At 42.3% G+C, this 23,679-nt stretch overlaps 1 protein-coding gene across 5 annotated transcripts in view; it reads left to right on the top strand.

The window, feature by feature from the left end:
• Nucleotides 1-23,679, top strand: part of EYA2 (EYA transcriptional coactivator and phosphatase 2) — an 87,623-nt gene that overhangs the window by 25,511 nt on the left and 38,433 nt on the right. For all 5 annotated transcript variants that reach the window (XM_040079866.1, XM_040079864.1, XM_040079867.1 and 2 more), the window contains exons 2-5: nt 11,562-11,680; nt 15,334-15,382; nt 15,989-16,131; nt 18,962-19,078. In XM_040079866.1, the coding sequence (XP_039935800.1) occupies nt 11,562-11,680; nt 15,334-15,382; nt 15,989-16,131; nt 18,962-19,078 (428 nt within the window). The remainder of the gene's footprint in view (nt 1-11,561; nt 11,681-15,333; nt 15,383-15,988; nt 16,132-18,961; nt 19,079-23,679) is intronic.

Genomic DNA, 23,679 nt, shown 5'->3' with positions numbered 1-23,679 from the left:
GGAAAAGCAAGACGGAAAACAAAACTCCCGCAGTTCAAATGTCAGTGTCCCTCTGTACTTTGTTATTTGAGGTCTGTTTAATATCATAAAATGGCACTTCCAGGAAGTGTTTTTCATTGTCAGATCAGGCTTTGCAAAGGAAAACAGGGACGTTTGTGTGCATGGCATTGGGTTGGTGCATTTGTTTTATTTGGGGTTTTCACTACCATGCTGTCCTGCAGAGCATCCGTGACTGGATGGCAGGATCTCTGTGATTCCTCTTTGTTAATATCCTCTGGTTATCCCTGCAAAAATTTCTTCCCTCTGTCTTGAAAATAAACCTAACAGCCAACAGCTTTGGGAACTTGGGCCGGGGTTAACTTTCACCTGGGCTTAAAGAAAAAAGCTTCAGCCTGTTGTCCCTCCAGAACTTGTGGGAAATCAGACCTTTGCCCACCTGAACATACAAAGTGAATCATGCTGTCCCGTTTGTTATTCCCATGTTGTTGTTTTAGCCTGACTTTCAAATACCTACAGAAAAAGAATATTAATGGAGTTAATATTTCTTTTCCCCTTGGCAGTTTCCAGACTATTAATTGGCGTGAGTGGCAAAGTGCATTTTGCACAAGCGTTGCTTTTGGGTATTTTTTTCTCCTAACATCTCCAAGATGAGTAGCAATTACATTGTGCCACTTTGCTCACTGCTGTTCTGCTGTACTTTTATCTACAAACTGCCACCGTCAGCCAACCCCTTGATTCAGAGTGTCCCTTTCGAGCCTTCCAGTTTTAGATACACGAACAAAAAAATTGACATTTCAGTATTCCTACTGGTGAGGTAACCAACTTTCACTATGAAAATATTATTCATAATGAGAGTTGATTTTTATTTTATTACAAGTCAAAAACTGAGGGGAAAAAGTGGCTTTAGTTATATCTGTGAAGAAGGGGAGAGAAGGATAACTTCTTGAAGTTCAGCTGAGTGATAGCCTCTCTTCCAGAACTATACTCTGCTGTTCTCAGAGAGGAAGGATTGTGACTAAGGGAATGTCATTGATTTATATAACCACATATTCACTAAATCCAGACTGATAACCTGACTTACTTGGTGTCTAAATAGGGGAAGTGTACCAGAGTACAGTTGGATTTCCTCATTCAGGCCATGCATTTGGGAAGCAGTTCCAGGGTTAAATGGTATTGAGTGAGCACCTACATTTGCAGTGCCCTTCCTAGCAGCTGCAGTAGTGCTGGACCAGCTTTGCCTACAGCATTTTGGACAAGCGTGTGTTAAGCAGCATCAAAAGGAGAGGAGCAGCTCTTGTTATATTGTAAGGATTAACTGGTTTGGCTCAACATGTTTGAAGATGACCTAGCCAGAAATTCAGTGTTGATAACAGAATGATCAGCAAATAAAGTTTGTGAACCTGGTATTTCCATAAATTGTAGCACTAATAGAGAAGTTCTGTTCAGAAGTGCCGTAGTCATATCACCATCACTGCTGTTTTATTGATAAAGAAAACGAGGCAATCAGAGATTCTTCCAGCCTTTACACACACAACAGCTCTTTGCTGTCTTCTCTGCTCAGAGAAAGTCTGACTTGAGGGATTTAACCAAGGAGAGAGTACGTCATTCTCACTCCAGCCTCACCTGTACTGGTATGCTAGACTTTTCCCTCACATCCAAAGTCCTTTTGCTAACTTACATTTCATAGTTCTTTTCCCATAGCTCTTTCTGAATTATTATTCCCCAAGTGCTCCTCCTTTACAGGCTGAGAACGGAGGTGCTGACACAGACCTGTTATAAAGGGGCAGCCCTACCTTTCGTAGTGGGTAGCTGGAGCCATTGCAGGACTCTTGACAGCTTTGAGAAGTAAATCAAAATGGTGAAGAAATCCTCATAGTCTGGGAATGGAGAGATTTTGGACCAAAAATGAGTGAGAGAACGTGCCCTGAAGGACAGGTCTCGTGCCTCGCCTCCTTCTTGGCTGTTTCACGTTCACGTTGGTCATTATTCATTGGCATGGATATCAATACTCCAGCAGCGTGACAGATTCCACCTAAAGATTTCAGAGCACTTTCCAGCCCCTAAAAAGAGCTCAATTGGCAATTCATACTGTAGTTCCCAGTTTTACAGAGGCCTTAATGTAGTTCTGAAAACCTTGCCCAATCTTGTAGCGACTGGAAGAACCCGACACTGTTACTTCAAGGTAACTGCAGCCCTAGGGAAAATTATAGATATGTGTGTACATATATGTATATATGTATCTTTTGTTACTGCAGTTTATTTAATGCTGCAGTACCTGGAGGTCTCACAGAGAGTAGGACATCACTGCACTGGTGAGTGCTTCATGTGCTTAGAAGAGGAACACTTGTCCTGCAGCTTCTCTAGGGAAGACACACAAAGGTCAGGAGGCACAGTGGTGGCACAAAGGACTCGCCCAGGAATCAGCTGAGTTACCAGGGAGGGGAGAGAGGAGGGAGAAAACACCAGGTTTTCTGCATCTCAGACCAGGGTTTGATCTGCTATTTCTCTGTGACAGAATTTATCTCATTGTGTCCTCTGTAAGAACTGTTCCCCTGTGAGTGAGCACCACATTTTCTTGCACACCTGTGGATTTTAGTAAGACTGTTACTCCTCAAGCAGCATGAGCAAGTGTTTTCTAATAAATAGATTTTTCTGTGGGAAGTTCATGGAATCATGGAATGGCTTGGGTTGGGAGAGACCTTAAAGATCATCTTGTTCCAACCCCCCTGCCACAGGCTGGGACGCCTTCCACTAGACCAAGCTGCTCACACTCTGAGGCTTGGGGCAGCTTCGTGAGTGGTGCATCGCTACCTCTTGAATGAGGAGTTTTTTGTTAGGATGTGGGTGGTATAAATGTTCTAAACTTTCTGGAAAACATTTCCCCTTGGCACTCATTCCAGCTAATGGCCAACTTTCCCTGCATTAAGCTGTGCCGTGATAGAATTCCTGCAGCTCCAGCTGTGTGCTGTGTGAGGTGCTTTCCCTCCCAAGCCCTCTGCAGCTTGTGATGATTTCTCTTGTCCTGCTGCTTTAAATGGAGTTTCAGAGAAGTTACTACTTGCCTCATTGAAGAAATAGTTTTACAAAAATGATTGAAAACTACTAAAGCTGATTGAAACTACTACTAAAACTGATTGAAACTACTACAAAAATGATTGAAACTGCTAAAAGTAGTTTCTCTTACGCCACTGGAGGCTGGGCAGGTGTGCCTGAGGCTCCACAGGTAAGCAAGGAAAGCTCTGTTTTCTATTTGTGATTTTCCACTACTTTTTGAACTGGATTATTTTTTTTTTCTGTGATGTTTAGTGCTTTATTTTCTCTGCATCATCCTGGTACGGTAGAGCTGAAATAGCTTCTGGATGCTTAATTTTGCTTATGTAATTGCTTTATGTTACAGTGTATTGATGATGCAAATGTTTTACAGAATAAGTCCCTGCTAACACACATAGCCAGGAATGAGTTTTCTCCTGGTAAGACCAGAGTTCCATGTCCCAATACAGATGCTGCTCTTTACTCACCATGACATGTGAGGAGAAAGCAGAAAACGGAGTGAGGGGAATAAACTCTAATTTCATACATTTATAGTTATATTATAATATGTCTTTCTATTTAAGTGTGGTTTTAGCCCTTGTGATTCTGAGGAGGAGTAAAAAATGTAGTTCTTCAAAGTAGAAAGAGGTGCCTAAATAGTCACAGGTGTCATGAGCTGGACTCTGCAGCCCTTGGTTTGGAAGCCTTGACTCTGGAAGTAGTTATTTTGCATTGAGTGCCCCAGTTCTGCAGCTGAAACTGCTGGAGTGGTTTTCTGCAGTCACATGCAGCCCTTGCATGCCTGGGGGTTCTGAATAGGAAGAGGTGTGATGAAATTAAAAAGCTTGTGAATGTCAAAGAGGAATGTGGAAGCTGAAAGAGATTATTTATGTGCATTTGTATGTATGCATACACATATGATTTTCTATTTCAAATCACTGTAGGCTATAAGCTCATAGTGTTTCTTTATTAATGCATCCTGTTCTGTGTGGTACTTGCTTGTTCACAGTAACAGAGCCAAGTTGTTTTATGCTTTGGAAAATAATATCTTTGCAAGGGTTGTTCCACTTAGGAAATAGATCCAACAGACCAAAAAAAAGCATTGTGAAAAATTCTAGTTTCTCATTCTGACTTACAATAAGTGAAATACTGTTGTTGAAATGAATTTTGGAAGACCCAGTGACTCCAAGCAGTGTCATGATGCATTTCTGGTCAGGCTGCTGGGTTGAAGGTCTGTGGTGTGAACCCCATCATGAGCTCACTTGAATTTTCAAGCTGCCTCTCACAGAGTGCTTTCAAAATGAATGGTGGAGGTGCCTTGTCTTGGGTGTTTTTTTCTTTAAATGAGACTGGGTTTTTTTATCAAAATGGCACAGAATCCACTTTCCTGTGGACTGCTCAGGCAGAAAATGCTGCTGCTCCCCCTGCTCTGTCTTCCTTCAATCTCTTCTCGTGTTAATCTCAGGCAATGCTGGGGCATCCCAGCCCAGCTCATCCCTCTTTTTCATCTCTGTCTACTCCGTGTCTGCAGGGGGGATGAGGAAAACAGCACCTGGAGAAGGCAGTAGTGAAGCCCTGCTAGGAGAAGGCAGAACATTTATTTATATGAAGACACCCTGCTGGTTTTTTGGGTTTTTTTTAAAATTAACAGGTCTGAGCCAAAAAAGAAATAGCATATTTAAAGAAAAATCAATGAAAAGCAGACAGGAATAGCAGGTGATGAAGCCTGGTGAAGCAAGTCAATGCTTCTGGAAATTCATGACTTCCAGGGAAACAAGGCAATTATTTGTGCCAGTTCCAAGCAGTGAAAAATATTAAGGCTGATGTTCCTTCCAAAAATGAAAAAAAAAAAAAAAAAAAAAGTGAATGTGGCTCAAAAAATTCATGAGACAGGAATTTTCATCTGTTTTTCACTGTCTGGTCTATGGGTTAGAGCAAGACAGAAAACTTCCAGTGAAAGTAAAATTTTGATAAAAAAGACTGTCTCATTTCAAGAAAGAAAGACAAAACACAGAAACCATGTGGGGAAAGATTTTAAAGTCAATGGAATACTTTGGTTATTTTTAAACAATAGTGGTTTCAGAAGTGTGAAAGAATTGGTCTATTTTGTTATTTTTTCTCAGTTATTTTTCTTAAACTTGTTTAGAATTAACACTTTTTTTTTTTTTTTAAGAGGAATTTGAAAATCTTAATGTTAACCCAAACCATTTTTTTTTCCTCCATACCTATCACATAACTTTTGTCTTGTTTCTCTTGGTTTCATCCTTAGCCTGAGATAATACATGCTGGAGGCTAATGCAGGTCTGTACCCCCACCCCAGGGGCTGTGAGCCGCAGTGAGGATTCCTCTTTCTTTTGTGTCTGAAACAGGCTGGGCAATGATAAATCCAGACAAGTACTGCTGCTTTTATTGTGCAGTTACATCAGTAAAAAGCAGCTCTGGGGAATATAAACAGCCTGAGGCAGATGCCCTGCAGGTCACCTTGAAAGGATATCTTGTCATGGAGGCTGTGCTGTCACTCTTGGACAGGAGCATTCATGCCAGCCCACGTTTAGCTTTGTGCCTGTTCAGGCTTCTCCTGCCTGAGTCTATCAGATGTACTTGTGGATGAACTAAGGCTCATTATAAAAGAGAAAATGGGGTCGTGGCTTTCACCTGCCGAAGCATTTTTGAGCTTTTGAAATGGAACAAAGCATCTATTATAGATGTAGAGGAAAAACGTCCAAACAGTGTGGGGAGGAATGCACTGACAGAGGAAATGAAATTACTTTCCTCTGCTTTTGAAATGTGTGGATAGAAGTAGCCAAAGTCTTCGGTGCGGGAGATTCCCTGTGATTATACCATGTGGAAGGTGGCTGCAAGATAATACTGTTTTCTTTGCTTATGAATGATTCCTTTATTTTTGTACAGGAGCAAAGTAAAATTGGGAGCAGAATTTTGCTACCAAAAGTCCTGGCAATGCTGCCTAAGCTGCTATGCTTCCCATGGAGTTAAAATAGTAGATGTTTTAATTCCCGATGAAAATTAATGAGGCAGAGCAGGTGCTTTTGAAAATTTTATCCATATGGGAGAAAAAATTAATCTTGTATTAGGAGTAGGAATGTACTAGGAATGAACTAAACCCAAACTTTTTAGGGCTGGGATGGGCTTTGTTTGTTCCTCTGAATCAGAGAGTGAGAAAGCCATCTTCAAATTTTTTTGCATGTGATTCACTTCTGAAATAAACTGGGGAATCTGACTGCCATCTTTTTAATGATGAGTACCACTGGAGTCATGAAGTATTGCTTAGCAATCTGCACCATTTTTTAGGAGGGTAGAAAGATGAAAGCACTTGATCAACTAATTAAAACCAGATAAAGTCACGGAAGCAAGACAAAAATGTTACTCCTGCAATTTGGCTGCAATTTCTGTCTCTGCTCCTCCCCTTCCCAGCAGAGCTAAAAGCAGAAGGCTTGGCTTGTACCAATCCTGCCTAGGGCTCTGTGTTGGCATATGCATATATTTAGGAAGATCCAGTGGTTTAAGCTTGTATTTGGCCTCCATCCAGATACAAGCAAAAATTCTTGAGAAAATCATTGCATGGGATTGTTGCAGGGAGCATAAATTTCTGTATTTATCTCTCCCCTTCTGGACAAACTTTGCAGTTTCTCGCTCCCTTGAAGTACTTGTCTTTTCCACTGTAGGATCTGGCAGATCCTTTTCCCAAGAGGAGGAGTTCTGTCTTTTTCACCTGCAGGGCTCCCAACTCTTCAGTTCCTTCACCGATGACAGATGCAGAGCTCATTCTCCTTTTTTCCCACACCCATGCCAGCTTCCCACCCCCAGCCTTGTGTCTTTTTCTCCTGACTGTCCTTTCTGCTGCTCAGATGCCCTCCTGCAAGCTGCTATCCTTTTGGGGAATATGCCTTGCTCTTCCTTGCTCATATTCCCCCTGAAATCTCTTAATCTTGAGTTTACCCTGGTACCTGATACTGCCCAGGTGTTTTATGTGCTGAAAGTGCCCTGAAAGTTCTCCTTTGAACGTTTTTTTTTTCTGCCATCCGGGTACATTTTGAAGGCAGAATTCTGTCTTCTTACCCCAGAAATGGAGTGGAGATGAGTGAAAAGTGCAGACTCTCAGGCACAAGTGCACTGTCTCCGCAGGGAGGATGGAAGTGCCAGTGGTCCTGAGCTGCCTTTAGTGTGTTGTGGGGAGGATGTTGGTAACAAGTGGGAGGAGACTGAGGATTTAAGTTCTGCCTGAGCAGCAGAGCTCCAGGCTTTGGAAGGTGACTCCTTGATCTGTTGCTGGTGCCTTCTGGCTTGTCAGCTGTGCTGGGCAGAGCTCTGGTGAGGTTCCATCTGCCCACAGTGCCGTGGTGCTTTCCTGTTCCACCCTTTCCAAGTACGACCCGTGGAGTTCTCATCACCTTGCAGACTCAGTCTGCACACCGGGTCCCTCCAGGCATTGGACACCCATTTTTGAGTATTTTGCGGGAGAAAGATGGGATCATTCCGGAGTTTGATCTTCAGCACACATTTGACTGTCATGACTTGGGGTCTGGAATCACTGCCTTCAAAACATCGCTGTGAAAGAATATGGGACTTGCCAGTTGCCCCAACACCTCAGTCGAAAATCTGAAACCTTAAATTGTTTAATCTGGCATTCCTAGATTCATAGTGACTGAAAAAAAAAATACATCTATTTCTATTTTTTCCTTCCTAAATGTTAGAAAAAAGTTTTAATCTTTGTTTTTGGCAGAGATTTCGTGGGCTAACTTTCAGGGCAAAATGCTGGGGTTTGAGTAGGGGATTCTAATGGAAAAGCTGAGCAACAAATTCACACAAGGTTCTTCTTAATTATAGAAGCCAAAAGCTCTTCCAGATGTCTGTCAGATGCTAGATGCTGCCATCACTGGTTTTAATAAAAGCTCGTATTCAGCAAACTTTATTACTGATTTACTGTACAATGCTTAAGCCAGAAAATGTTTTTTCTCTAAAAAGAAAACAAAGACCTGATATTTTCATCAGTTGCACTCCAGCATGTCATTTACTGTGTTAAATACCAGCTCTGTTCCATTATTTGACTATTTTCTGTAGCTTGCCATCATTAAAACTGGAATTTCAGAAACTCTTGTCAAGAGGTCCATAGGCAAGAAATGCACATGAATAAATCAGTAAATGGTGCGTGCAAAACAGGCAAAGCCACTAACAGCACTCATACGTGACATGCACAGCCAGACAGGCAGTTCTCTGGAAAGTTACCTGTTTGTACATGCAACTGATACGTACTCTAAACTAGAATGAGGGCTGAAAAAACCAGGAAAATGTTGCAGAATAAATACAGGCAAATATGATGTGACTTTCTGAATACGAAAGTGAACAGAACAAAACCAGTAGAAAAATCATCAGGCAGAGAGTAGCTAATGAAATCTCTGAACAATGATGTAATTAAAGTGCATTAATCACTATAAAATATCATTTCCCTTTAAACATCTGCTCCTGTTCACTTGGCAACAGTCTGGGCAGTGTCGTGAATGATGGGGGTTTGGATTATGCTGAAGGGCATGTGTTATCTGAGAAACAAGGTGGAGCAGCCCCAGCCTGACAGGATCTGGGGCAGCAGTGCTTTTCCTCCGTTCAGGGATAGCACTAAGGGAGTGAGGGGAAAAGAACTGAGATGGTTGGAGGGGAAAGGAAAAGCTTGTATAAAATGGAACCCCACCTTCTCAGCCATGCGGACAAAATTTAATTGGGTGCCAGTGGATTTGAATAAACTAGTTCCTCTGAGAAAAAAGCCCCTGCCCACCCTGCTGTTTTTCAGAGAGCCTTAGGAGCCAGAGCTTGTTCTGCCCAACTGAGAAGCATCACAGAATTGTTCCTGAGCCCTTTCTGTGTGGCAGCCTGGCTGTGCCAGGAAGAGAGTGGGATGAGGCATTTCTGGGGAGGAAGCTGTGGCACAAGTTCAGTGTGCAGAAGGGTTGGGACCATCCCTGACTGCCCTGCAGTCTGTGCTTGGTACCAGGTGGAGCAGAACTTTCTGCAGTACTCTGGGTGCTGAGTGAAGCCTCTCATGAGCTCTGTTCTGAGTTGAGTGAGGAGCTGTGGATTGTTGTTTCAGCTCTGTCGTTGGGCTGTGTCCCTTGGGTAGGATTTTTTACACCTGGGCACTATTTTTGTGTCCTTGCACACATCTGACTCCTTGTTGCATTTCCACGCCGTTGGTGGCGTGGGCACGGTTGGTGTATGTGCCCTGTGCATTTGCATTTTCAGTTTGGATCTGAAGAGCTCTGCAGGGATGGAGCCCATTGTGCTCCTCTTACAAGGACACACCTGAAGGTGGAACCCTTTGAGAGCCACTAACAACAAAGATGCAGCTGCAGAGCAGGGCTGATTTTTATGCTGCTCTTGTTTCCTTAGCAAATCTGCAGCAGGTAGCACGTGGGGACAAAGGGATGACAGAGGTGTTGGATCCAGAGTACTGCATTTCTACCACAGAGGTCATTCATTAGGTTTCCTTCATGGCTCATACTTGGGAAGCCTTTACCAGCCTCTGGAAATGAGGCTGTGTTGGTGATGAGATACCCACATGGATTTCCAAGGGAGGCATGCAGATCCCAGATCCCAGATCCCACCTGGAGAGAGGAGGATTGGGCTTGTGAACACTGTACATGGTTATGCCTCTTCATGCCCATTTTTGGTAGTTCTGTGAATTCACAGAGGGTTCACGTTTTTTCTGTCTGGGCAGCTGTTAGGTGAGAAAGTGAAAATGAATTTAGCTTTGGTCTTTGCTCTTTAGTTACAGATGAAATGATCTGGTTTGTGCTTGTTCTTAACAATACTTTCCCTCCCTCGCAGGAACTCGCAGGCTTTATAAAAGGGACTGGGGAAGTTCAGATAAAAACCGTGTGGTTTTCTGTTTCTCAGAGCTGGTAAAGCCATACAGGGGTATTTAAACAGAATATCAAAACAAACCTCTTGGCTTTTTCCATGCGCACTTAGATCAGTGTTGCAGAAGCCTGAAGATTTCAGCTTTATGTGCTGCTTTCTTTAACTTTGGGGTGTTTTAGGTGTGCTCTGGGTTGTTACCTGGCAGGTGTTGCCATGCCACCTGCCACCTGCATCGTCCAGCTCAGAGAGGTGCCAGCCTGGGAGCAGGGATGTGCCAGCTGCCTTGGCAGGCACGTTCAGCGATGAGGGAAGGGCAGCCTGAGCAAGCTGCAGCCAGGATCCACTCACCACCCACTTCCCTCTGCCCCATCTGCTCTTGCTCAGGCCCTGCTCTATCCAAGAGCACTGTTCTGCTTTCCCCTAATAGCCCTAATTCCACCCAGGGACTTGGGAACTGAACTAAGGTTGTGCTGTGTGTGGCCGTGGAAAGCAAAGAGCAGCATAGAACCTTTGAGTTCTCCGATCATCATCTCTTCTGGGCTTCAACCAGAAGCTGCAAGTTTAGTTTTGGAAAATTCAAGTAGGTTTCCATTGCATTGTGTGTATTTAAAAAGAAATTAAGACAATTAATTGAGGGATTTAAATCCAGGTTTTCCTTGCCTGGTGGGTTTTTCTAGACGCAGGCATCGCTTGCACAGGGAACTAGGGGAGAACATTATGGGAGTAAAGGTTTCAAGGAAACCTGCCTTGCATAAAAGGAGTTGTGCAGGTATCAAATGCAACAGACCTTATTGTACTCACCCCATTGTGTTCACCAAAACTTGCAAACACTAATGTGTAATGACATATTTTGTACCCATCCAAGACATCCAACACTTCCAAGGGAAGCAGGCGGCTGGAAAGGTCTATAGCTGCAGGTAGGCACATGGATTGAAAATGGTGGTGTGTACACAAATAGACCTGTTTATTTTATACATATGGTCTGCAATAATGGTTTAGTCCTCTTTTCTGGACTGTTTATGTAATGCAGAGGTTGTAAGCTTTCATGGTGGTGTAGGTCATGTGCACACATGGAGAATTATGGTTTTTCTTCAGGGATGTAAGTCCTAGATGTGGCTAATTTGAAATTTTTGGTTGCATCAGATAAAGTTGCTCATGTGAAAGGGACTGTCCTTGTGTCACTGCCACCTAATGGCCAGGACATTGTAACTGGGTGCTTGGTTTGGGTGTCCCCTGGAAAGCTGATCCTGCCACCAGTACCAGCTTTATTACCTTGTAAGACTCGATAATGATCTTAACTGCCCTCAGCTTCATTTTCAGCCTGTTACAGTCTGTTCTGCAGCCTCACTGGACAATGGTGTGTGTACTCTTGCTTTGATGACATAGGAGAGATCAGGAATTTAGGTTTTGTATGGCAAAATCCAGGAAGAAAGGGAAATCATTAATCAGATGGATGTAATCTCCAAGGAAGCAAGTACTGCATTTTAATTCAGCATTTCCCTTTGATGAAAACTTTAGTGAATATTATGTGGAATTTATATGAAGCCTGGGTTTAGGTAATCAGCTTTAATATTTATACTCTTAGGGAAAAAAAAAATTGAATCATTAGTAAGCATGCATAATTAATGAATAAATTGTATTTTTCCTTTGTTTTCCTTCAGGTATAAGGAAATGCTAGATCTAGTGATATCACCCAGTCTGACTGTAAATAGAGAGTGCCCTGACAGACTGAAGCTTAACCTTTCTCACGTTTATGCCACGGCTCCAGATGACATAGAAGGTAGGCTGCTCTTCTGCTTGCTGCTTTAACATAACATATATGAATGTATGTAACCAAAGGGAGCTGGCCACTGCAAGGCCTCTGCTTCTGGCAATTAGTTCTACAGAATAGTGAGCATCTGAGATTTTTGAGTTGTTTTTTGGTTTTTTTTTTTTTTTTTTTTTTTTTTAGACTCACCAGTTGTGGTTGAATCCTTTAGTTCCACAGTGGCTTGAATGCAGATGGAACAGAAACATTTCATATGTAAATATATGTCTCTGTACAGTTGGTGCCTGCGTTTGCACACATGGATGTGCAGATTTTTGTTCCAGTGGAAGAACTGCAGGTGTAAACCGTATTTTGTGTAGACCTGGTAGTTTTTGCTGGAGCCCCAGTGGTGGTGTGAACGTGAGCCCTGGGCTTTGCTGCCTGTGCTGCTGCTAAGGTGGGGGCTGTGGGGGCTCCCAGGCCCAGAAATGCATTGAGCAGCCTGAAAAACTCTTGCCAGAGCAGCTCTGCCCCAGTTTGCATCACCCTGAGACCGCTGCTGCCATCCCCACACGGTCAGCCCTGCTGGTCTCTGCTCTGGAGTTTCACATTTGGCAGGTATCAGGGACAAATTCTTTCAGTGGTTGAGGCTCTGATGGAAATTTATCTGCTCTCCTCCTTCTCCCCCCTTGCCCCATCATACTGTTCAAGTGAAGGAAACAGAAGAATGTTAAATCTGCTAAAAAAATTATTGGCAAGTGATGCAGCTGAACTAGTTCTTGCTAGTACAATCCCAGCTATTGTTTGCTGCGGTCAGGATCTGTCAGCCTTCCTGTTAGAGGGGAGTTAGGAAAAGGCACTGGCTATTATGTTTTAGTAGTATGTTTAACCCTTCATTTATAGGCTCTTAGAAGCCCAGGAGATGTTTTGTTTGTGTATTTGCTCAGGCATTAGGAATTGCATGGTTAAATCACGCCCATCGTGACTGCCTATTTGCAAGAGCAGTAGAAGGAATAGCAGCCTAAAGGAAACATCCTTTTAAATGTTCCCTGTTTGCTGAAAAGATTAGAGCTAGAAATGATTTTTAGGTACATCGTTTTGTAAACATCTTGGTGCAGGAACTGTTTTTTGTTATGTGATACAAATAAGAGCCAACACAGGAGCTGTACTGTTGGACGCCAGTTTGCCAGTGACAGCTCATGTTGATTTGTTTCTTATAGAAATATTATGGTGGTTCTTTTTCTACAGAATGATCCCATGGGCTACCCAGATTGTGCTCTTTCCCTTGAAAATGCTTCTGGTTAATTTGAAGAGCAGGAAAATACTTGTGTGTTTGACAATTCTCAGACTGACAGAGCCCTTAATGTAATAAATGCACACAAATTTATGCTCTGTATCACGCATAAAGTATTAAATTTAGCAAGTCTAGTCACAGTACTTACTCATTTAGATGTCCACGTAGCTGTCTTGCCTGCTGTTTTCATGGGTGCTCATCATGAGTTGTGCAGTTATATCAGTATAATTTTTAAGTGCACATTTTGCCTGTAGGATCAGCTTTGCCTTTTCTTGTCAGTGACAATAGCATATTGCATATTCACACACAGTAAATTCCTGCTTGGCATTCTTGGCAAACTTATTTGCTCTGTACCAAAATAAAAAATTTCAAGCTGTGGTGTTTTTCAAAGAGAGGAGAAATGAGGCTTGTGCTCAAACTGTTCTGCTGGGGTTTTTTGATGTAAAAGCCATTAAGAATTAAAGAAATGAATTGTAAAATGTCTATTTCTTCAATGCAGTTCTGTTTGGTAATGAGGGACAGGCAGAAATGGTGTAGTTCTTGTTTTCACAGTCTGAAAATCTAATTTTCTAAACTGTTGTCTTTCAGGTAAGTCAAGGCAAATTTTTCATTCTGAGTTTGAAGGTGACTCAGGTAAACCCAGTTTTGGATTTAAACTCAGTCTTTTTTCTGTGGATGTGTAAGTGAATAAATACATGTGTATTACATTATCCTTTGTCAGTAATATGTACATTTGTATAACACTGTCCTTTGTCAGTATTTTAAACTAAAGCTTTCTGCCTGTTGCTTGGGAAATAGATTACTGTGCCACATTTTACAGGTACAGAAAGCAAGGTAGTGTTGCAGGTGGGTTTTACTTTTCTGAGGTGTTGGAGGGTTGCAGGGGTTGAAGAAAGAGTCTTTCTGGGTTTTTTTCTGTCTGTGATTAGGGTGATCCTGTTAAGTGATTAAGCCTGTATAGGTTTCACCATTAATTACTTAAATTAACATTCTAAAAAAAGAATGATACTAGTAATTCATATTTTTAGTAAGGATTCATGATGATGCAATTTTTTATTGAAATATAGTCTAAAAAGTTACCAGATGAAATAGCAGTGTTTTTAAAAATTGTTTGGTGTAATATCTGTGTTACAGTGTAAAATGATCAAGCCATATAAAATGTTGTGGAAAAGGGTTGTATGTGAAATAAAAAATTCAAGAGAGATCTAAATCAGGACAAACAAACATTTCAGATATGGGCATGTTGGATCTTTTTGGTCATTCTGCCCATGTTTACAGCACAAATTACCCAATCCCTTAGGACTATTTGATGTATTTAGACTTTATATGTACTTGCATATTCCATTAAATGAAAAATGGTTTCATTTGCCAGCTGACCAATGTCTGAACATTCTGTCTGAAAGGAAATTGTGCTGTTTTGGTCACTGAAGGTGGGTGGAGAAGCCATGTGCAGTGAGTCTGGTGTGTGCATTGATGCAGCCAGGAGACACAGAGGCTGAACCAGTGGTGCCTCGTCATTATTGATGATTGTGAGAGTGTTTTGGCATTTATAGCACTGAATTAACGGCAGCTCCAGCTGCCAGGAGCCAAGAAGCAAAGTTTGGATGGCAAATGTGGAGGCATCCTGCAAAATGTACATGATGGTATTTTGATATAATGTTTTCAGTATAACTTGAAGGCAACTTGCAGGTTTTAATTTAGCTTTGTTTGTTTGGTTTTGGTTTTTTTAGTTTTGAATTAGGTAAATGTAAATTTATCTCTGAATGAAGCTGATGGCACATTTTTCTTTGGTAGTGTTACAGCACACAACTGTTTGGTCCATTAGAAGGCATCTTGCACATATAACGTGTGATAGGTTTTCTACTGATTCAGTTTTTTGATTGCTGGTAGTTCAATAAGGTATGCCATAGTTAACTCAAAAAATTCAAATTAAGAAGATTTATGGCATTGTATTTTTAATATTTACTATTATTTGTTATTTTAATGGACATTAAAGAAAGTGAGTCATGGTCTAGGGGAGTACCAAAAAAAGCAAAAGATAAAAATGTGCAGTGAGCTTAAATCATTTCAGCAATCATAGTATTGGCTTTTATAGCCTTTAGCATGAGTCATTGCTTCAAAGCCCAGCTTCACGACTGATATCAATCCCATGAGACGAAGAAACTGGTAGTTCAATCAACTGATATCACCCTCAATTAAAAACGAAATCTATATTGGTTGTTAAGCAGAGAATATCTTACCTACCTCAGTTTGGGACTGTTAACTACAAAATAAAAAGTCTTCTGATTCCTGTGTATTTTTCTCAAACCAGCAACGGTAAAAAAATTTGGATCACCTTGGCCATAGAACAGAACACGATGAAAATCTAAGACCCTTTAATTTTGTCTTCCAGGCAGCAGCAAAGCAGCACCGCAGTGTCCTCTCCATCTGTACACCACAAAGTGAGTGCTCGTGCCAAGTGCTGTAATTTAAAATCCGTGTTTTGCTGAGCAGCCATTTTGTGCAGACTTCTGTCACCTTAGAAAAACATCTGCCCTAAGCCCATCCACCTGTTCCCCCGCACGTCTCTGGCACAGTGAAGTAGCTGGTTCTTAATCTTCCTGGATATGGAGTGAAATAAGGTTTGAGGTACAGTGAGCTGTGTTTTTGTACCCCTGGGGTATCCAAACCTTATCGGTTTGAATATTGCTGTGTTTATGGGTGCCCACAGAGGGGATGTGTTGAAATGTCTGAGGTTTCCCATCGCACTCGCTTGTTCGGCAAACTCAAAATGAAACATGAAAAATCAGTGTTGATTTTGTTTCACTTTTTTAACTTGCCACTTATTTTGCACTGTCTAAAAGTCACCATGTATTTAGGTGGCTTAATCCGGTAGTTCATAAAACAAACTTCTGCTTCAGTCCAGTCAATGCCACGTTCCCAAAATATTCAGCATCCCGTGCTGAGTGTTATTTTAGCGAGGTGCCTCAAGTTGTTCTGCTTGTGCTCTTGAAGATTATGTACAGCAAGCATTGCCTTAAACCCTTCTGTTTTCTTGTTCTGAGCAGACATTACCCCCGTCTAGTGCCAGTCCCGTCCTTCCCCAGCATGGCAGCGTATGGACAGGCTCAGTACAGCACGGGAATCCAGCAGGCTGCTGCCTACACTGCCTATCCTCCCCCGGGGCAGCCCTACGGGATCCCCTCCTACAGTGAGTACTCCAGAGTCCGGTGCCTCTGAGGGCATCGTCCTCCTGCTGCTGGCAAAATAGAGTTGAGGTCTTTATGCCGTAGAGTGAAGTGTCACTTAAGTCTCGGCAACGGTGTCTTCTTAGGCTTAGAGGAAAGTCTGAGTTTAAAAATGTTAGGTTTACTTTGTACCATATCAGCTTTAAACCTATCAGCTCTCCGTATCATGGGTTATGTTTTTGCAAGCTAGGTAAGTTTGGAGCAAGTCAGTAGTAGACTGTGAGAGATTCAGTTTCAGTAGGATGTGCCACCTAGGAGTAGTAGCTCCTGAATGTTCCCATGGTTCACTGTCTAGACAAAGTACAGTAAATATGATATTTATGAAAGCTTCACTTTGCCATCCTTGATTCTTCCTGAAGTTTCAATAACACAGGCTACTTTGAGGAAAAATTTGTGTATATTATTACAGAAGAAGCAAAATGCAGAGCAGAATACGGCATGGGTGAGATGTTACAGAGTACCTTGGTCTCGGAAGAGAGTTTGTGTTTAGATGGACGGTTATTGGCTCTATGTGCAGTCCACATTTCTAACCCCAGTCAGCTTTGTTCCCTGCTTTTCTGCACAGCCTTGCCAACAGCTGTGGGGAGACAGTGCTGGGCAGGAGCAGCTGGGGGATTCGCACAGGGAGCTAATTAAACCAGCGCTCCTGACGGAGGAATGCCTGGTAAACCAAGCCTTAAGTGTCCTCAAGCTCTGCATGGGAATACCGAGCTCCTGAGGAAGCTGAAAGTTCTTTCCACTCCTAAAGACCAAGGAGATGTTGCTCTTGTTTAGGTACAGTTCTTTAACAGAAAGCTCTGGGCTTCTTACTTCTGGCTGCCCCTTGAGGGCTGAGTCTTGCACCATTAAAATGGCTTCATAGTTCTGTTTCCACTCCAGTTTTCTCTTGCCCTTAAACACCTTTGTTTATTTGGCAAACACAGTATCTCTTCCCAACAAGAAGTTTTTATACAGGCAGAGCTTTTACTGAAGGGAGATCTGGTGCAGCACTCTGGAAGGCTGGGGTAAAGGCCTTGGCAGAGGCAAAGCTCTGCCACGATGATGGGAGGAATGCTTCGAGACCCTTTCCTGGAGCTATTTGTGTGTTTGCATCAGCTGGCTGACTTCCAAGGAAAACTCTGAACAGTTGTCCTGTTAGAGCAGGTGAAAGGGGAGCCATTTGCCACTGCCTAGAGGCTTTAGGGCATGCATGTGTCAGGCCCATATGCTGCTTATAAATCCTGTGGGTGACCTCTTAGCATCCTTGAGCAGCGCTTTCCCTCCCCCAGCCCCTACAGCCTCTCTAAGATACTCAGCACAGCATATGAAAAACTCCACCTGGCTGACAACCAAGAACAATGAAGCTGTATTGTTTTTAGGCACAAAAAGTAAAACTCGGCCAGTTTCTAGACAAAACAGAACATTATGTGGAAATTAATTTGGTGCTAAGTTATTTTGCTGTCTGACAACAATTTTTAGGCTTCCAAAGAGGCCCGTTCACTGAAGATTGATTGTGATTGGGGTGGGTGGGTTGAATGCTGGCCTGGGGAGTGCTGATGGAGTAGAAGAGCACGGGATGGGGATGTTGGGAAGAGGGGCTTCTCTGCACACGCTTCTCTTCCCCAGCAGTGATGAAGCCACACACTTGCAGCAGCACTTGTCCCCTGACTGTCCACATAAACTTCCTGCCTTTCACAGTCATCTTGTTATGAGCTTGTGCTCAAACTGCATCGCCGTTCTTCTCACCTAAAGCTATAATAAGTGATTTTTATTAGAGAAAACATTACCTGGGAGAACTTACGCCAAACCTGAGCAAGCGCACACTTGCTGCTTCTAGTTAAGCTAGAAAGGAGCTTATTTGGGGAAAAGCACCTGAATTCAACTTGTCTACAAGTTTGCCTACAAGTGGTAAAAGATGACAACAGCATGGAAATTGTGTAAATCCAAGGCCTGAACATCAGCAGGGTCTCTGTTTTATCCCAGCACCCAGGGAGTATCCAATGGCCATCTTTTATTGTGCAAATAGGATGCAAAGGAGGGAAGGATCACGCCCAAAGGGTTCATAATATGCTGCACCTTTGAGCTGTTTATTTTAATAATACAGCTGTACAATCTCAGCAGCATCTCAGAATAAAATATCAGCTCCTTTCATTACCAGCAAGGGTTTCATCTTGCAATGTTTAATTCAGCTATTGCCGTTCCACCTGTAAATTGTCAGTTTAATTGCCTGATTTTAGAAATGAAAAGATTTTTGTGGCTACAGGGTTTACCTGTTGTTCCTAAACTGTTATATCCAACTGAGTAGATCATAACCCTCCTGCAGGACTTGCCAATAAGTGTTTTGGTACCAAAGCTGAAAATGCAATGCAAGTAAAAAATTACTTTTGAGAACAGAAGTCTTGAGGTTATTTTGCTGAAGGTCCTTTTCCATTGTTAATTATTGCGTGCATCTGATAACTCTTCAGGAAATTTATGTGTCGGTGAGTTTCTTCAATTCTCTAACAAAACTGTACGTTCAGAAATTGGTTTTGAAAATGGTATTATTCTTGGTTGTTTACCCGTCTTAGCAGAAATGCATTTGGGTGTGGATACAGGATGTAGCTGACTCAAATAAATTTTGTGATTAATTTGTTTGGCTGTTAGGAGACCTGTTTGGGTCATGCAAATAATTAAACACATATACGTATGTCCGTGTGCGTGTGTGTAAAAGAAAGTGTAAAAAAGCCTTAATTCCTACACTTGCTCTTTTTTTTTTTTGCATCTTTATATGACAAGCGCTCACATTTTGCTCTTGGTTCCCCCTGTGCGTTAAAGGCATTAAGACGGAGGACAGCCTGAGCCACTCCCCAGGACAGAGTGGATTCCTCAGCTACGGCTCCAGCTTCAGCGCGCCGGCGGCGGGACAGGCTCCCTACACGTACCAGATGCACGGTGAGTGCAGCTCCGGGCCTGGCACCATGGGCTGGGGCTCTCACGGTCCCATCATGGTCCCATCACGGTCCCATCACAGTCCCATCACGGTCCCACAGCTCCGTGCTGCTCCAGTTCTCCTCCTGCAGCTGCAGTGGGATGGTTGTAGGTGCGGGCAGTCAGCGCAGGGAAGGAGGGAGCGCCTCCATTTATCTGTTCTGCTCATCAGGGCATTGGTTTCTGGCTCAGGGGCTGGATTTAACAGTATTGTTCAGCTGTGATCAATGTAAGCCTTGTCTTTCTGCAGAAACGGTGTTTTCTTTTTCTTAATTAGTTCTGTGGCTGCATACGTGGGATTGTTGTGTTGGTGTGGATTCCTGCATTCTGATGGAAGCAAAGCAAAGGTGGTTTTACACTTCATGCAGACAGTCCTGTCAGTATTATGCTTCTTTCTGCCTTGTGCTGACCTGAACAAACTGCTCTGTGCTTAAACTGCTGCATATTCTCCCTACTATTATTTTTTTAACAGCTGATACCTTGGTACTAAGAGAGATGAGAGTGACTGCTTGAGGAGAGATGAATGCACAAGAGGATAAAGCTCTGCGTTGTCTTTGTCCATCCCTCTGAGATTTTTCAAGGGTTGGAAAACCAAAGAGGAATTGTGTGGCTTTCCCAAACTCTTGTGGAAGCTGTGGAAGGGGAGAGAAATCAAGTCTCGCTTGCTTTTGGGTATTGTTGAGGGTTTTATGCAAAAGGTCCTTTTGTGGCATTATGCTTAGCTGTCCCCATTGAAAAGCTGTCTTTTAACTCCCTTAATTCTTCCCAATCCTGAAAGTGAAAGGTGGACATACACATCCACTTTTATTTTAAGTCTGAGAACAACTAAAATACTGAACAGTTACAAGAACAGGGAAAACAAGGTAAAATCCATTTTATTCCAGATGTTAACTAAGAAAGCTGAAGACTAGGAGTTGACCCTTGGCTGGTTTTGTCACCAGCTGGTTTTGTCAGAGCAAGTTCTCTCTTACATTAAGGTGGTTTTTGGGGCTTGAATACACATGCTGAAGACACCCGTGTTGGATGTGGCACCAACAAAAACAAACAAAAAGCCGGTGGGTTTGGGTTTTTTTTTGTCACGTGGAGTCCTACAGGTTTCATCTGTCCTACGTCCACGTGTGTTCTTTTGAGAAGGCAGACTCTTGACTTGCTTAGGTCTGAAGGTTTTAAGGTGCCCCCATTGTTCAGTTCAAGCAAATTTTGTGCATCAGCGCTTGAAAATGTTGCACTTGGAAACAACAGTGAGACAGCCATGAGCTGTACCAAAACAGGCTGAGGAGAACTATGTGTATGAGCATGGATGTGCCCTGGGGGAATGCTGTGCTGTTGGGTAAAATCACTTCTTTTCAGATATTTATTCCAGGAGGATCGTTTCAGCCAGCTCAGTAAGCCTTTAAAGCAGAAGAAAACAGGAGAAAACAGTTTCTGCAAGTGGCAGGTGCTTACTCCAAGGCACAGGGAGCAGGAGTAAATGTGTCTTCCTGTAAACAAATATTTCCACCCTTCTTCTCCTTGCTTGTGAGAGGAACAGTCTGAAGCTCCCTGGCTGTATGGTTTATTTAACTTGCTGAGTGCTAGTGAAAGGTTTGAGTGAGGAGCCAGGAGCCTTCCTGTGCTGAGTGCTACCAAGGAATGTGGGCTCAGGGCTTTCCCACGCCACAGCGCTTGGGGGCTGGGAGGTGATCGCTCCCTCTGCCACCCAGCTCCAACACCACTGGGACTGCTGGTGATGGGCTAAACCAGCTGAAAAGGGCAGATTTTTATCAATATATTTTTATAAAAACGTTCAGGGGGGCTTTCAGAGTCAAGCTTCTAACTCCTGGTTCAAGGACAAAATGTTTTTTGCATCATGTGGGAAGAGAGATCATGAAGAGGGTGAAGGTCAGGGGCTCAGCAAGAAAAGGCATCTCCAACTGCTGCTCAGTTTTCTATTACAAAATGCAAGGAAAAAGATTTCTTTTTTAAGCTATTCTCTGCAAGTACTGTTAAGTGTTAATAGCTCAGGTACATTAGTGAAATAAGTTTGTACTATTTGCCTCCACTGAGGACCAGCTCCCAAAACAACAAAATTATCTCATCTGTGAGTGAGGGTGAGTGGTCAGATTGCTCATTCCTCGTGATTTCTCCTCACTGTCCCCTCAGATACGAGTTACAGCAGCAAATAAGTGCCCACTGTAGGTGCTACATCATTCACCAAGGGTTAGACGCCCTCTTGGGTGACAGATTTTTTTCTCCCAGGGCTCTAGGACAAATGCTGTCCTTCAGGAAGTGCCAGCATGGTTGCTGCTGGTTTGTTTGCTCTGGTGTTTGTTTGGCAGCAGCGCTGGCAGGCTGGGATGCCTGTGAGGCTGTGAGCAGTAAATGGTTCTTCTGAAGGCAGATTCTGCTCTCTGTTCAGGTCTGTTTGCTTGCAAGACAAACACAGGTGCAGGTGTAAAGGGATAGCATTCAGCTTTTCATCCTGAGCTCCAGCTGTCGGTTGTATCCTGGTTCTTGAGCAAGAACAGGATCCACTGTAGAGCAAAAATTAAGATATAACAGCCTTTTGGTCAGTAAGTAGTAAAGAAAAAGAGCTATTTTACAGCCAGCCAGAAGCAGAAATCTATTTTCATGCTTCCCTAGCATGAAACAAAATTGATTGTGGAAGAGTTTGTTAGGCAGATAGCTAATGCAATGTGTCACACACATAGACAAATACAGAAGATGAGATTAGCAAGTTCCATAGCTCGTAAAAATTACTCAAAACTGTATTGCCAAGGTACTGTGGATTGAAATAAAGATTTTAATTGCCAAGTAACAATGGATATCATCAGGCTTCAAGTAGCATTCAGACTGAAATCTGGTATTCACATATTTGCTCTGAAGGAGTGACTTTTTTCCTCTCTTCATTTTCTTTTTAACCAGTGCTGTGTGCAGGGTTGTTCCATGTCATTATAGCATTTAGAAAAGTATTTGTTTCATAGTGAAGAGATCTGAAATATGCATGTGGCCAGTCTTGGGATGGCACTCACTTTTAGAATCATGCATCTGGAGAGGACGTAACATCTTGCATTAGATTTTTGCCTTTAAAGTGGTAAATTTGTCATGCTGGGAAAAAAATATTTCTTCAAGGTCCATTTCATTTCTTAATCAATCCTCATGTAAGTGTTCAATTACAGCACCAAATTACCAAACACCCCGGGCTTGGTATTAGAAATATATTTTGCTTTTTATCACATTTTTTTAAGCTTCCATTTTCTGACAGTTTAGCAGTTCAGCGATCTGCTCAGACTTGTGGTAAAATTATTATTCAATGATAGCAATTGAACACGAGACACAAAGATTATCTTCCAGTTCTGCCCCCAAAAACTTACTGTCCTAACTGGCAGCTGAGGAAACTGCGCTTTGCTGAGGGTGGGGGAGAAATCTTTGGAATATAAGAAACTTAGCATTTAGTGAGCTCTGTAAAATACAAAGAGAAAATCATGCCAGCACATTAGCTAACTGAGAAACCCATCAGCTCTGCAGAGAGTGCAATAACAGCCAGCTTATAGAGCATTTCCTGTGGTTGCAAGAGCATGTGCTACCCCTTGATTGCACATTAGGCCATCTCTTCTCAGCTTGTCATTAATTCCTAGACAATGCCTTGCTCTTTAGTTATAATTGCTGAAATGACAGCTGGTATGAAACTATGAAGTTGCACAACATTTAAAACCGTGGCCAAAGACCACTGTGGATGCTGTTGTTGGGCAGGAAAAGATTTGACTGCTTTTTTGGGTTTTTTTAATATCCAAATCTATCTACCCACAAAATACTTTTTACATTACAAAGGAAAAATCAGTTATGTAACCAAGATAACTTTCATTTGCCAAGGAATTGCAGAGCAGTGTTGAGCTTGGGACAGACATAAATTGGGACCAAAGACCTATGCAGTGAAATCCTTTGCTACTGCTGAATATTTGTTTTCTTTGTAGAGCCCTTCTGATGAGCTGTGAAGTAGTGAATGAATAGAAATTATAATTTCTCTTTTGCAACACTGACTTAAAATGGATTAATTATATGTATATTGCTTATGTTTGTGGAATGAATTAGTTATGAATTGTTCTCCTGGCCTGAGAACAAGTAAAATCTGAATAATTAATCAATTAAAATGTTTCCTTATGCTGAAAACATTTTGACCCTTGTTGATATATGGATAATCTAGACAATTTTTTTTTCCAAGAGATGCCAGAATTTCTTGCAATTGTGTGCCAATTTGTGTGTTAAAAATTTAATACGAGGTCATAAATACCAATTTGGCGTGAGCAGTTACCTCTGCCTGCATGAATTTTACAAAGGAAGTCCATGGTTAGTTTTAAACTCGATTCTTGAAGTAGTTTGTGATGAAAACAGTGATGAAATTTCAATCTGCACCTGAGAAGTGCGGATCACACTTTGGCATCCAGAGAGTGAGTCCGTGTGAAGTCCCAAAAATAAAGGAAAGTGAGAGCATGTTCTCAGCAAACTGTCACTCAGATGCCTTAGACTGATAAAATTAAAACCTCAGTAGAAAACGAGCAGCGTCTTTCAAAAGCTTCTGCTTCACA

This window comes from Hirundo rustica, chromosome 16 (genome assembly GCF_015227805.2).
Source record: "Hirundo rustica isolate bHirRus1 chromosome 16, bHirRus1.pri.v3, whole genome shotgun sequence".
Taxonomy (NCBI): Eukaryota; Metazoa; Chordata; class Aves; order Passeriformes; family Hirundinidae; genus Hirundo; species Hirundo rustica.
This window is presented reverse-complemented; position numbering and strand designations above follow the sequence as displayed.